Here is a 13,398-nt window from a genome sequence, read left to right on the forward strand (position 1 = left end):
CAAGACCAAAAATTATGCAAACACATTTGTATCCAAAGTGACTTCCTAGTAAATCCCAGTCTGTTTGTCATAGCCAGTTTTGGCAGAGGCCAAGTACTAAGTGGGTCAGCAAGACTAAACATATAATTACACACAAAATATGGCAGGATGTGCTAAGTTGTTCCTCTGACACTATGAAGCATCTGTGTAAGGAATCAGGTTTTCAGGGCTGCCCTTTAGGTACCTTTCACAACACTGAACTGGCTAGAGCATAAACACAATTAACAGAACAGTAATCATCAACTCACCACTGGGGATCTGAATGTGTTTTTCAGCGCTCCATTCACTCCATTCTCCAAGGTCTAACATGCAACGGACCTGAACAACGTACCTTATCCCAGGATTTAACCTGCTCACTTTATATTGTGTCTGCATTCCAACAGGTATTGTCTGGAAAATAACATAGAATTGGTCCATTTTAACGAATAAGACATAAAGAAGTATGCTTGTGTCACTGACTTTTGAAAGGTAAGGATTTCAATCAGATAGTTTTTAAGATGTTAATTACAAAGTAGTAAAGGTAGTGGTTGAATGAACAGAAAAACCCACTTCAGTGACATTGAGGTTCTGATGCTCAAGTGTTGTAGACTTTCTAATAAGTACTTCATCAGATCAACACTGAAAGGAACATTATAGGTAGTTTGACTCAGACAATCTGTTTAATGCCTCTTAGTGGTTAGTTTTAGGTCTTACTATTAAGTCCTTTACTTAGGCCCTTTAAACATCTCTTCAGAAGTCTTTCAAGATACATAGCTTTCTCCATTTGTAAGGCATCAGCAATTTAGGTAGCATTGAGGCCATCTGAATATAACTTTAAGAAAGATATTTTATCCTGGTATCCCAGCTGTGGGAGTACTGTGGCCCACTCCTAGCAAAATGACAACAATTGGGAATTTCAATGTAAATAGTGTGAGTAGAACACCCCAAGCTTTCAGACAATGGAGGTTTGCTCCAATTAATCATGTTGAGGATGACAACTCTCAGCCCAATTAAATAGTAACTAGGGAATTACTGACATCTGAAACACAGTCAGCTTGAAAAACAGCACTAAAGAAGCATGGAAATTTGGTGAGGGGAAACTGGAAACAGCAGCTGTAGTTGAAATTCAGTGTGACGCTATCAGAAGCTGCTCTGCTAGTATCATGACCTCTGCCTGAGCCAGACAAGAGCAGCACAGCCTCTCTCTCTGGTGCTGTGGGTATCTGCACTCCAGGCAGTGTGGATATTATGATTTATCTGTTGTATTGCTGACACTGATTTTTGACTGCATAGTTAACTGATTGCTCATTAATTATATTTTAATGAATCATTAAACTGCTTTGATCATGATTTGGCTTGAACTATGCAAACTTAGCAGTGTCTTACTGTGATGGCAACAGACACTTTGATGAAAATGTACAATTAAATATTCCATCAGTGGGCTAAATAGATCTATTTATCTTACTTCTTAGTATATTACATATCAAGGACCATTATACAAATACCATGAATTTCACTGTCTCTGTAAGTTCTGACAGTAATTCTTTTTTTTAATCAGTTTGGTTACAGTATTTTTGTATCCCTATAGAAACTAAAATTTTTATAGTACCAAACAAATTCTGATAAGAGAACTTATTGAAAAGCATTTATACAACATTTTTCTTCCCTTACCTCTTGCCACTCTTCCTTTTCCTCAGGTTTCAGTCGTAGTTCATAGTGATACACGTGTGAATTAGAGCTGGCATCAGCTAATGGAGGTGGAGACCATTTTGCCCAAAGGTACGTTATACTAGCAGATGTTTTTGCTTCTAGAGTGAGATTCACAGGAGAACCTGGCTGAACTGTATAAATAAAAAGTTTGTCATTAATTATTTAATTTTCTGTCAGAAAAGCTACCTTCTTTAAACAGTAGCCCTGTGAAGGAATGACAAACAAGGCTGCTGAGCAAAGGGCATGAGGTGATGTGATAGGGAGGGATCACAAAATCACAAAAGATCACAAAATGAGGATTAAGCAGGGTCGCCCCCAGTGCTTGCAGGTTAGCAAAGAAATGTGTCAATGATCAGCTGGAGTGCCTGGGGATGGATGAGGAGCTGACAGCGAGTTTATGGGAAGACATGGCTAGGTGATCTACAGTGAACGTACGCAAGGACAGGTAACCTGGGTGGAATACAGAGAGATTGTCAGAGCATCCAGGGATGGAGTTAGGAAAACTAAAACCCAAATGGAATTTAATCTGGACAGGGACAACAAAGACAACAAGAAGGGCTTCTACCAATAAATCAGTGAAAAAAGGAAGACTAGCGAAAATGTGTGCCCTTAAAGGCCTAGCTACACAGGACAGTGAAAAGCCTGAAGTACTGAATGCTTCTTTAAGTCAGTCTTTACCAAAAAGACCAGCATTCAGGAATCCAAGGTCCCAGGGTGCAGGCTGAAAGACTAGAGCAAGGAAGAGGTATCCTTAGCGGAAGAGGATCATGTCAGGGAACTTCTGAGCAAAGTGGACATGCGCAAGTTCATGGCCCTGATGGGATGCACCCACAAGTGCTGAGGGAGGTAGCAGATACGACTGCGAGGCTACCCTCTATCATCTTTGGTCAATCCCAGAAATTCAAGAGAACTGCCCAAATACTGGAGGAAAGCAAGCACTCTTAACTCTAAGAAGGGCAAGAAGCCCAGGGAACTCCAGGCTGGTCAGCCTCACCTTGATCCCTGAGAAGGTGATAGAACAGCTAATTCTGGAAACCATTTCCAAGCACATAAAGGAGAAGAAAATCATCCGAGGTAGTCAGCATGGATTCACCAAGGGGAAGTCACACCTCACCAACCTGATAAATATCTATAATGAAATGACCAGCCTGATGGATGAGGGGAGAGCAGTGAGTATTGTCTTCCTTGAATTCAGTAAGGCCTTTGACTCTGTCCCCAATAAGATTCTCACAGAGAAGCTGTTGAAGTGTAGGCTGAACAGGTGGGCCCAGAGCGGGTCAATGGTGCAAAGTCAGATTAAAGTCCAGTAGCAAGTGGAGTATCCTAAGTGTCAGTACTGGCTCCAGTTCAGTTTAACTTCTTCATTAACTATCTGAACAATGGGGTAGAGTGCACTCACAGTAAATTTGCAGGTGACACAGAACTGGGGGATTGGCTAACTCACCAGAGGATCACGCAGCCATCCAGAGGGACCTCAACAGGCTGGAGAGGTGGGCTGACAAGAATCTCATGGAGTTATCAAGGAGAAGCACAAAGTCCTGCACCTGGGGAGGAACAGCCCCAGGCACCAGTATGTGCTGGGGGCCACCCGGCTGTAGAGCAGCTTGGTAGAAAAAGACCTAGGGGTCCTAATGGACACCAAGTTGAATATTAGTCAGCAATGTGCCCTTGTCACTAAAAAGGCTAGTGGTATTCTTGGCTATATTAGTCAAAGCATCACCAGCAGGTCAAGAGGGACGATATACTTGGTGCTGGTGTGGCTGCACCTTGAGTTCTGAGTCTACTTCTGCGTCTCCCAGTACAAGAGAGACATGGACATACTGGGAAGAGTCCAATGGAGGGCCACCAAGATGACAAAGAGACTGGAGAACCTTTCCTGTGAGGAGAGGCTGAGGGAGCTGGGACTGTTCAGCCTGGAGAAGAGGAAGCTCGGGGGGGGATCTCATCAGTGTGTATAAATACCTGCAGGGAAGGTGCAAAGAGGATGGAGCCAGACTGTTTTCACTGTTTCCTACTGCCAGGACAAGAGGCAATGGGCACAAACTGGAACACAGCAGGTTTTGTCTGAACATTGGGAAGCACTTCTGTGCTGTGTGGGTGATGGAGTACTGGACAGATTACCCAGAGAGGTTGTGGTGTTCTCCCTCCCTGGCGAAGTTAAAAATCTGCCTGGATGTGGTCATGAGCAACTTGCTCTAGATGTACCTGCTTGAGCAGGATAGTCCAGATGACCTCCGGAGGCCCCTTCCAACCTCAATCAATATGTTATTTCTGTGATTTGTTTTGTATTTCATTATATTAATGTCAGATAAATATCCCCTTCTCTGAGAGCACAGTACAATAACATTTTTTTTTTTTCTTTCTCCCTAATGTTTAAGTGGATACCAATTTACCACAGTATCAGCAGATCTTACACATCATTCTGAATTTGTCAGGCTAAGGAAATACGTATCATAATTTCATCAGGTTACTCTTGTAAAATGAAAAAGTCAGATATTTCATAGGTAAAAAACGGAGTACATTCTAGAATATATGTATGCAAAAAAAAAAAAAATGGAATTAAGAACATGAAATATTTGGAAACAAACAAAAAAAGAAGTGAAGTGCTTGGGCAGTTATTTTTACCCTCCCAAGATTGCAATGCCAGCAGCCAGAAAGATGTTTATATTTGGAAAATTTAGTCTGGAACATTTCAGGTAGTTTGACCTAATTTGAAAGTTTTATAATCTGCTCTGCAAGGAACCTACAAAACTGTCTAAACTCAATTAGGACTAATTGACATACTGGAGTTTACTAGAAACTGGTGACAATTTTTCAGACAAGATAAAAATGACAATAGAATATGCAGTTACTTAATTTGTAAGTAAAATACATTTTCCACATAAATTACAGGCACATATTTTAGATCATCTGTAGATAAACACTTCTCCATTGCAAGCTTCACATCATGAGAAAAGAAAACTTTCACCACTACTTGTCCTGAAATTAAAAAACAGATACATCTCCAACTAGTTTTTTTCCATTTCATTCTTTCCTTTTTACCTATTGAGGTCACATCCACATACTGAGGATCCGAGCTGTTACTTCCAATCTCATTCGTTGCTGTTACAGTGATATTATATGTTGTCCACGGATTAGTGTGGTTTTTATTGAAGTAGCAGGAATTGGGACCAGACGTTCTGTAGTCTGGACATTCATAAATTTTTTCTTCACTGAAATAAAATGATTTAAAAAGTTCAAAAGTTTAGAAAATGAATCAAAGTAGATAATTTTCTAGTAATGGCCTAGGTTCAGTGAAGAAGTTTAAAATGTCTAACATTAAGTCTATATATAATCCCACCCTCTGGGAAACATTTCAGTGAGTGTCAAATGCTATTACCATAAATGTTCCTTTGAATCATAAGCTATTTTTACTTCAGTTGTTCAGGATAAAAGCGTTTGTCTGCTTTTTTATACATAGGAATATGTTGACAAAAGAATGGAAAGTGAAATTTCCAGAGACAGCACAAGGCAATTTTCAAAATGTTTAAAAGCAAGTTAAAAGGCAAATTAAACACATTCACTTTGACTAAAGAAGAAAAGTTGCTAAATACCTCCTTTACATTCTCTGGAAAGTAACCTGGTGGGCCCTAAGGCCAAGGACTGTTTTATTGATTATTTTGCTTTCAGCAATGTATTCTTCTATCTGCTTTTGAATGTGATGATCATCATGTCTCTTACCTATTACATTTGAGTCTTCAGATTTTTTAGCAGAGGGATTGTTTTGTACTCAATTAAAGCTGAACTAGGTGAGGTACTCAGCATTTTCTAGGTGTGAAGAACTGTACAAACCCAAAGTACTAGTTGAAATGGCTCCAAGGTAGGTCTTAGTCCCATTGTTATGCTCTATGCATCACTAATAACAAAGCCTTTCAGTATCCAGGTAGTTTTGTCTGGGTTCACAAAGCAAAGATGTAAGTATATCTGAGAGACAATAAAGGTAACTACGGCTCAGATCTGGAGTGCATGGCAATGCCTAGTTTTCAGCAGATCTAACAAAACTGACAAGCATCTATCACTATCTCCAGGTGGGGCAGTTCTGGGCTGTGACGTGTGACTTAAGAGGCTCAAAATAAGTTCTGTTCTGATTGAAACTGAAACATATGGATTTTCATAAAATAAAAGCTCCACAGATATGCTCACTACAGATGACGGGAGCATCATCTCTTTCTGGTTACTGTTGATTGTGGTAACTTTATTAAAAATTGTAACTTTCTTGATCAATTAATACATATGATCTGGAGCTGGTTTAATTTAAGCAGGGAAGTCTGAGGCTTTACCTTATCTATTCTGAACCTCACTGGATTTATTCAAAAAGATTTAATATCTGAGCCTCCATGCTTGCTTGGATGTGTTCTTAGACCTCTTTTTTTTCAGGAAGAATGGGCATTTATACAAAGAAGCACAGGCTAAGCAAAGTAGATAAACACGTACACATTTTATTTGTAAACAGTATGAGGGAGTCACAGATTTACCAAAACAGCAAGTTTTGAGATGCAATACCCACACCTGGTTTTATTCCATTTTGTGAACAACCAGGCTGGCTACGAATACAGAAGGGGATGTAAAGTCTCTCAGATTTTGTCCAGATGTGGATTTGCTGTGCATATTAATGGGAAAGTTCCATGACAGGGCCCTGAGGGCACCACCAGCCCTTACTGTCACTGTCCAGCCTCCCCTGCGGCCTCCCCTGACCCTGCCTGTGGCCAAGACCCCACTTCGTCCCACCCCACTAGGGCCGGTCTCCATCTCCCCCCCACCATGCCATGGGTCCCACCAAGACAGCCTTGGCCTGCAGGCTGACACCTCGGCCCAGCCCCACCTTGTCCTGTCCCTGTCCCCATGGTGGTGACCTGTGCCTGGGTCTGCCCCTGGGCTACCCTGCTCAGGGGTGGGATGGGCCCTAGCTGGTGGCCTTGCTTTTTCTGCCCCAGGGAAGCCCCTGCAACCCCCAGGTGGCCTTTGGCCCTCATGGTGCCCTGATACTCCCCTCCTCAGAGAAGGATGCTGTTCAGATAAAAGCTGTGTGCCTTCTGAAAAAGGGACAGATTACGTCTTTCCCAGTATGTGTTTAGAGCAGGGAAATTAGCTCAGATGAGTTTCAGTAGGGACAGGCTGAAAGTCTGGTATTGGTTGTAGCCATGTTCTTTTCCACCAAGGGAAAGCCATTCAACTGTATAGCCCTTGTTGGCTATTTGAGGTGTAACATGGATTCATAAAACTGGCTTTCACAAATTACTGTTATCATTCCCTCATTCTGTCATAATCATGACTTGACAACTTACTTATTCATCGCTTTTTACCTGTCCTTGCTGTAGAACAGGGTGTAATTGGTAGGAAGTCCTCCATCTGAACCAGGCTTCCACCAACAAGAAAAGGTTTCCTTTTCTAGAGAACGACATCTTATTATCTTAGGTTTTCCAGGATATGATTGACCTAGAGAAGTGCAGAAATCCAGCTAGTTACATTAGGGTTGGACAATGTTTTTTGTTGTAGTTGCTGCTGAATGGCAAATTCAACAAGAAATGCTTGAAAAAAAAAAATATTGTTTGAACCTATGAACTGAATTTGGTAAATAAATCTGCCTGGGAAAAGGGCTGAAACTTTCAGAAAAGTAAATATATATTATCTCAAATTTCTGAAACAGCTTCTAATACTTTGTTACTTCTCTTTGAAAATAAAAATGTCATTTTAACCTAAACTTTGAAAATGTTCAGTAATCTCCAAAATGAATTAAAAAGTATGGAGTCAAATGCATGACTTTTTTTTTTTTTTTCCTAAAATATCCCAAATCTTTACCTTTGGGTTATCTTAGAATTAAATTTCACCTCCAACTTTGCAATAGAACCAAAATTCCATTATTTGCACAACTCTAAAATTATCACATATTTGGGGTAGATTATAGATATGACAAATTAGAGAAAGAAGGAATCAATGGGATGGATGGAATATTTTGTGTGCTGGTGACCTGTATGTATTCATTAATTATTTGAATATTCCATTATAATCTAGATACATTTTAAAATACCTGTTAAAATTACTTGTCATTAACTTCCAACAAGAAAATAGACCATAAATTTACATATTTTTTGACATGAAGAGCATGTGGCTTTTCAACCTAAGCTTACCTTTACTTCATTAAAGTTCCATACCATATCTCTAATTGTGTTACTATTCAAATGATGCTAATTCCCAAGAAGGTGACAAGGACGGAGTGAGTGCAGGGACGGAGTGAATGCCTTTCATCATCACCACCACTTTATCATTAAATTAATACTATAAAAAGAAAAGAGGACTCAAGCCATTTTCAAAATCTCCATACAAAACTTTAAAAGAATTCAATTTAAATATGTACAGGTTCCAGTGATGGTCAGGATAGATCAGGTAAAGCCTCAGACTTCTAAAGAAAGTGTTTTAAGAAAAACAAGTGTTTCAGGAAGTTTTGTACTTACCAGTCAGTTCCATTGCAGTAAGAGGAAGTAACAATATAATTTGAATTGATGACATAAATTTCTGCTTCATGGTGTCCACTTCCCCCAAGGTGGGAGTATCAGATCAAGGGATCACTGAAAAATATACCATCATGCAATAGTCAATAAAAATATGTAACGTAATATGTATCCATTGGCTTGATCAAAGTTCTTTTTGACTTGCAGCTAACTGATTCTTGTTATTTCTCAAAGAGGTGCAGCATGAGTTACATTTCCACTTCAGAAGAAGAAAACCTGAACTGAAGAGTAGTAAGTAGATCTTGTTTAAGGTTTTTGAATGGTTAGCAGTGCTGGGATTAGGCTTTCACAGCATTAACTAATCTTGCATATTTATTTGGCATCTTGGGACACAGGATGCTTTTCTTTAAGTTTTAACATCTGACTTATTAATTTACCTGAGAAATAAGGCTCTTAATAATGAAAAATATATGTTTATCTCTGTTAAGATAAAGAAGATCTCAACATTTTTGAACTCTGGAGGTCCTGAAAACAGAAGATAACTAGAAAATATCCACAATTTATACATATGATTAGGATTTTTGAGCCAATTTCATGACTTCTGAATATTTGGGACTGGCAATGTTGAATTCAGATCACCTGAGCTTAAGAGTGCTACTCATTCTGTATATTCAGCTCATTGTTCTTACTGCATTTAATTTTGCAGGAAAGCGAAAATGCCAAGAACAGAGAAAAGAAACCAAGGGAAAAGTAGTGTAACTTCACAGTTAATTTACCAGGTGGAAACCCAGTACAAGATGCAATTATCCCTCTTTCTTCAGCCTGTAAAGGCCCGAGGCAGTGTTGCAGAACTCCGCTGAAGTACAGTGGGAGGGCACCAGCTGCGGAGCCCCAGTGCCTGCAGAGGGCTGACACCACTAGGTGTCCTCAGCATTCAGGTTACAGCTCAGGGTAATCGGGAGCCCCTGCTGCTGCTGAATCTTAGCCTGAAGAAAAGGCAGAGTATGACTTGAAGCAAACCTCCTGCTTGTCCCACCAACAAACTTCCTGCGTGGAGCCGGTGACTGGAGTCTGCTATCAGATTCTCTGTAGCCAACCTTACTCTATGAAACTAAAGAATAACGATTTACTGTCTGAAAAGGAAACTCCTTACCTCATCTTTCCACTCCTACCAAGCACATCCAACAGGTATTTTGTGCTTGAAACCTGTTCAGTGTAGAACAGCGTGAGAACAAGCTGTCTCTTTGCAGAGGAAAAATTCTTTGTGGTTTATCAGATGACTCAATTTTCATTATGCAATTCATTTTCTGTATCAAGAAACTACAACCCATCAGCACATAAATGTTTCTCAAGCGCACAGCCAAATGAAGTATCAGTCAATTTAACTGATTCTAAAATGTGTTTATTGTGGATGAAGTGCTAAAGAACCACAGTCAGCTACACTTTCATAGGCTTTGTCTGAGTATCCAGGCACACTTCATTTACGCAACTGAGCTACACTGCAGAATTGCATCTGTGTTAATTTTAAACTTCCTTACAGCAATTTGTGCATAGAGTGTCAATGTGGAGCACACCATTTAAATATAAATGCCAGTATTGTGTAATCACATGCAAATTTTATGTCTGTAAACAAACTGCAGGCCCAACTGTTAGTGTTTAACTTCTGAAATGAGCTGAAAACTTGGTGTTATGTAATGCAGAATGCTGACCACTGAGTTCACGCAAGGAAGAAGCATGTTCTTCTCAAGGTGAAATACTGAACTATAAACAATAACCATTTCATGTACATATGATAACACAATATTTCATCATTGTAAAAACAAACAAACAAACAAGAGTTGAATCTTTGCAAAATACAGCACTTTCAAACTGAGACTAATACTATGCTTCCCTATAGGTAAATTATACCTGCTTTTTATTTTATTTTATTTTATTTTATTTTATTTTATTTTATTTTATTTTATTTTATTTTATTTTATTTTATTTTATTTTATTTTATTTTATTTTATTTTATTTTATTTTTAATTTTCTTTTAGAGACACATCTTTTCTGTGTTATGAAAGATAGAGAGGCATCACCAAGAAAGAGCTGAAGCAGAGCACACTACAAGGAAAGCGGGATCATTTTGGAAACTGAATACCCAAAGAATCAAATTAACAGAAATAGGGTGAAATTAATTAATTTGTAAACAAGTGGTTTTTTCCTAGGATCATTTGTTGTTTAAAAATGAGATGATCATGATCCACTTCTGTGTTGTGGCTGTGAAAAAGAACAGGAGAGATACAGTGGAGGGTTATGGACTTGTTACTGCCCCATACTAAATATATGGGACATAAAAACTCCATATGCAGGGAAAACAACAACAACAACAACAACAACAACCATAAACACAACTAATAAACAGGTTAACATAGTTAGAATGGATATAGAAAACTACTGATATGAGAAGGGAACACAGAGGCTGTCTCATGATTGAGATTTAAATAACTGGCTTCTTACTCCTTTCAAGGATATGGTTGTCTTCCATAGGCATACCAGGGGATTAGAATCAAAAGAGGGAACGTAAGAATGTATGAACTCTACAAAATGTTGAAGCAAGAATAAATGGATGTAATTAGTTCCAAAAATTAGGGGAAAAAAATGACAGCAATCAATTTCTGGAATAGTCTTCCAGAAGCAAAAATCCCATTTAGTTTTCCCAGGAAGTCAGATGTATTATGAAATATATATGCCATGGTTGTTTGTGATAGCTGGGAAGTGGGCTTTATGATCCAATATGTGCTTTCTTGGCTATTTCAATGCAATTTATATACCTTGAATTATTAGTAGATAGAAAACAGTGCACAAGCATGAGATGGTTGGATATCCTACTTTACATTCAGAATTTAATGCTTTCAAAATATTTTCTATTAAAGAATTATGAAAACCTCTGGTTATTTGATCATAAATATGTCCTTAAAAGCATCTAAGAAAAGCATCATTCTATTTGACATTTGTATTGCTTTATAAAGGAACGTCAGCAGCAGCAGAGCTGTAGCCAGGAGGCTCCAGGCATATTAGCCATATTCCATTTGTTCCAGTGCCTGTGTTTCCATGGTTGCTTGGTATTTGGTATTTTTGGTGCAGATATTTCTTATAAGGCCTCTGAAGAGATCTCTTGTTTTTAAAAATACTTGCCTTAATAGAAAAAAATAATGTCCACTTTGTTGTAACTATATCAAAAGGGTACCTTCCCTATATCTGACTTGAAAATCTTTTCATAAAAGGATAACTAGTACTAACGAATATGCTGTAGGGAATGACTCTCTTTTTGGACTGAATACTTTCTTTTGTAAGGGCTACAGCGGACACTGATTTGCTAGAACATCATGCAAAACCAAGGCTAAAGTAACTGATAACTAAAAATCATATGCCTCCTTTTTGAAGGTTTTGATTTAGTTCCAACAAAGTTATTACATTCCGAAATTGTAGTTGAAATTCTTCCTTTTAACACAGCTGTTATGCAGCCTTCAATAGCTGCATATTGAACACCCCAAAATTGTGCACCTGGATGCGGACAGAAATCATTACCAAAGTATTAGAAATCACAGAAAAAAGTAGTGTTATATATTACTGTAAAATAACCCTACTGTGTAATTAATAATAATATGAAATTTTAGCATTGAAAACAGTGCTTACATTGCAGCTAGATGAAGCTGGAAGTTAAATACCATTACTGAATCTGGTGGTGCTGTGAAGCAGGGTTGAGAGATTGTCCTTGTCCTACTTTATTTGTAGCTCTTGTTGTGTGCTGATAGATACATTTCTTGAGACTGACAGAGAAGTCTTTACCTAGTTCTGCACAAATGGAAATATTTCTATCTGTGCTATTTTCAGGCTTGCAGGAAGGGGAAACAATTGCACAGCATCCACTGTCAATGGTATTCTGTCCATCACAGGCTTTGTTTGTGCTGCCAAAGGGATCTAAAGCCCGAAGTGCTCTACCAATCCATACTGAACAAGATTCACATTCTGACTCGTTAGGATGATAAATAATGCTCGTCTCTCAGGCCTAGGGGAAGGCAATTTAAGGAGTCTCAAAACACCACAGTTCATTATCATTTGAAAGAGTGAAGTACAGCTGTGTGAAACCAAATACCGATAAAGAACGGAATAAAGCAAGAAATGTGGCAGTTTGCTATACCATCCAGAATCCTACTGGCCTGTAGCTGAATGCTGAATATTCATTCCACTATTCTGTGGACATTGCACGAGTCTCCCTTCCTATGCTGAGTTCTTATGCCAACACTGATGACTTATGTCCCTAACAGTGATTTAGGCAGGTGTGTTTCTGAATGATGGTGGTTGGGATCATACTGAAAACTAAAGGTGTGCATGTGCAGTGTGTTCTGGGCTCTGCTCTCCCACCCTGCATGAGACCTAACTGGAAGTCTCCAACTTCTAAGTCCCTCAGGCAACCTTCATGGAGGTATATGAGCTCTCGAGAAGGCAGGCAGTTCAGACATGCCTCTGATCTACATTTCTTGAGACTAATTCCAGGTGGCTACTTCTAGCATGTAGGTTTTGTTGGCTGCTTTGCAGAGACACATCAAGTTAATTTCTTGGGACCATGCACTTCATATTTTTGTGTTGTGTAACCTGAAGGCACCTATACCTTCCTTTAGATTTCACCTGAAAAGCCTGTATCAGGTTTTCTAATATGTTTTTTCCTAAGTTCCTCTCAAATAAATCTTGTCCTAAGGACCCTTTGTAGTCCTTTTGTAGTCCAGCATGATGAGTAGAGTAACTTTGTTCACTGATGCGGAAAAGACAAAATCATGAAAGCCCACACTCCTGAAAATATTTTATACACACAAGTCACTCTCAAAGTATTTATGCACCTAACCTGATCTATGCCTATTGATTTTACAGAACTGAGCCTGGAGTTCTTTTTAAGTCTCAACATCTAAACTGACATGACAGGCCCAGACAACTGGAAGAAAGCACCACTATCCCTCCTTTACAGAGTGGGAACCAATACAGAAAAAGATTAAGTGCTTTGCTCAAAATCATACTAGACATGGACAAGCTAAAAACTGATCCTTTCTCACTATCTTTTTCCCCCCAGAACATCACCAATTCCACCTTTGTAAAACCATAAAACTGTTAAACATGATCTATCTAACAATGGTAATTTTCCTCC

At 38.9% G+C, this 13,398-nt stretch overlaps 1 protein-coding gene across 13 annotated transcripts in view; it reads right to left on the reverse strand.

Moving 5' to 3' along the window:
- Nucleotides 1-13,398, reverse strand: part of PRLR (prolactin receptor) — a 151,407-nt gene that overhangs the window by 19,338 nt on the left and 118,671 nt on the right. For 12 of the 13 annotated variants that reach the window (XR_014319328.1, XR_014319329.1, XR_014319330.1 and 9 more), the window contains 5 exons: nucleotides 8,220-8,333; nucleotides 7,071-7,203; nucleotides 4,771-4,940; nucleotides 1,690-1,859; nucleotides 288-429 (listed from right to left, as the gene is read on the reverse strand). Coding sequence is in view for 10 of the 13 variants with exons in the window: in XM_082782987.1 (XP_082639113.1) it covers nucleotides 288-429; nucleotides 1,690-1,859; nucleotides 4,771-4,940; nucleotides 7,071-7,203; nucleotides 8,220-8,289 (685 nt within the window). In the remaining 3 variants the exon portion in view is untranslated. The remainder of the gene's footprint in view (nucleotides 1-287; nucleotides 430-1,689; nucleotides 1,860-4,770; nucleotides 4,941-7,070; nucleotides 7,204-8,219; nucleotides 8,334-13,398) is intronic. The other variant, XM_082782986.1, reaches the window with a different exon arrangement.

This window comes from Aythya marila (assembly GCF_965140915.1).
Source record: "Aythya marila genome assembly, chromosome: Z".
Taxonomy (NCBI): domain Eukaryota; kingdom Metazoa; phylum Chordata; class Aves; order Anseriformes; family Anatidae; genus Aythya; species Aythya marila.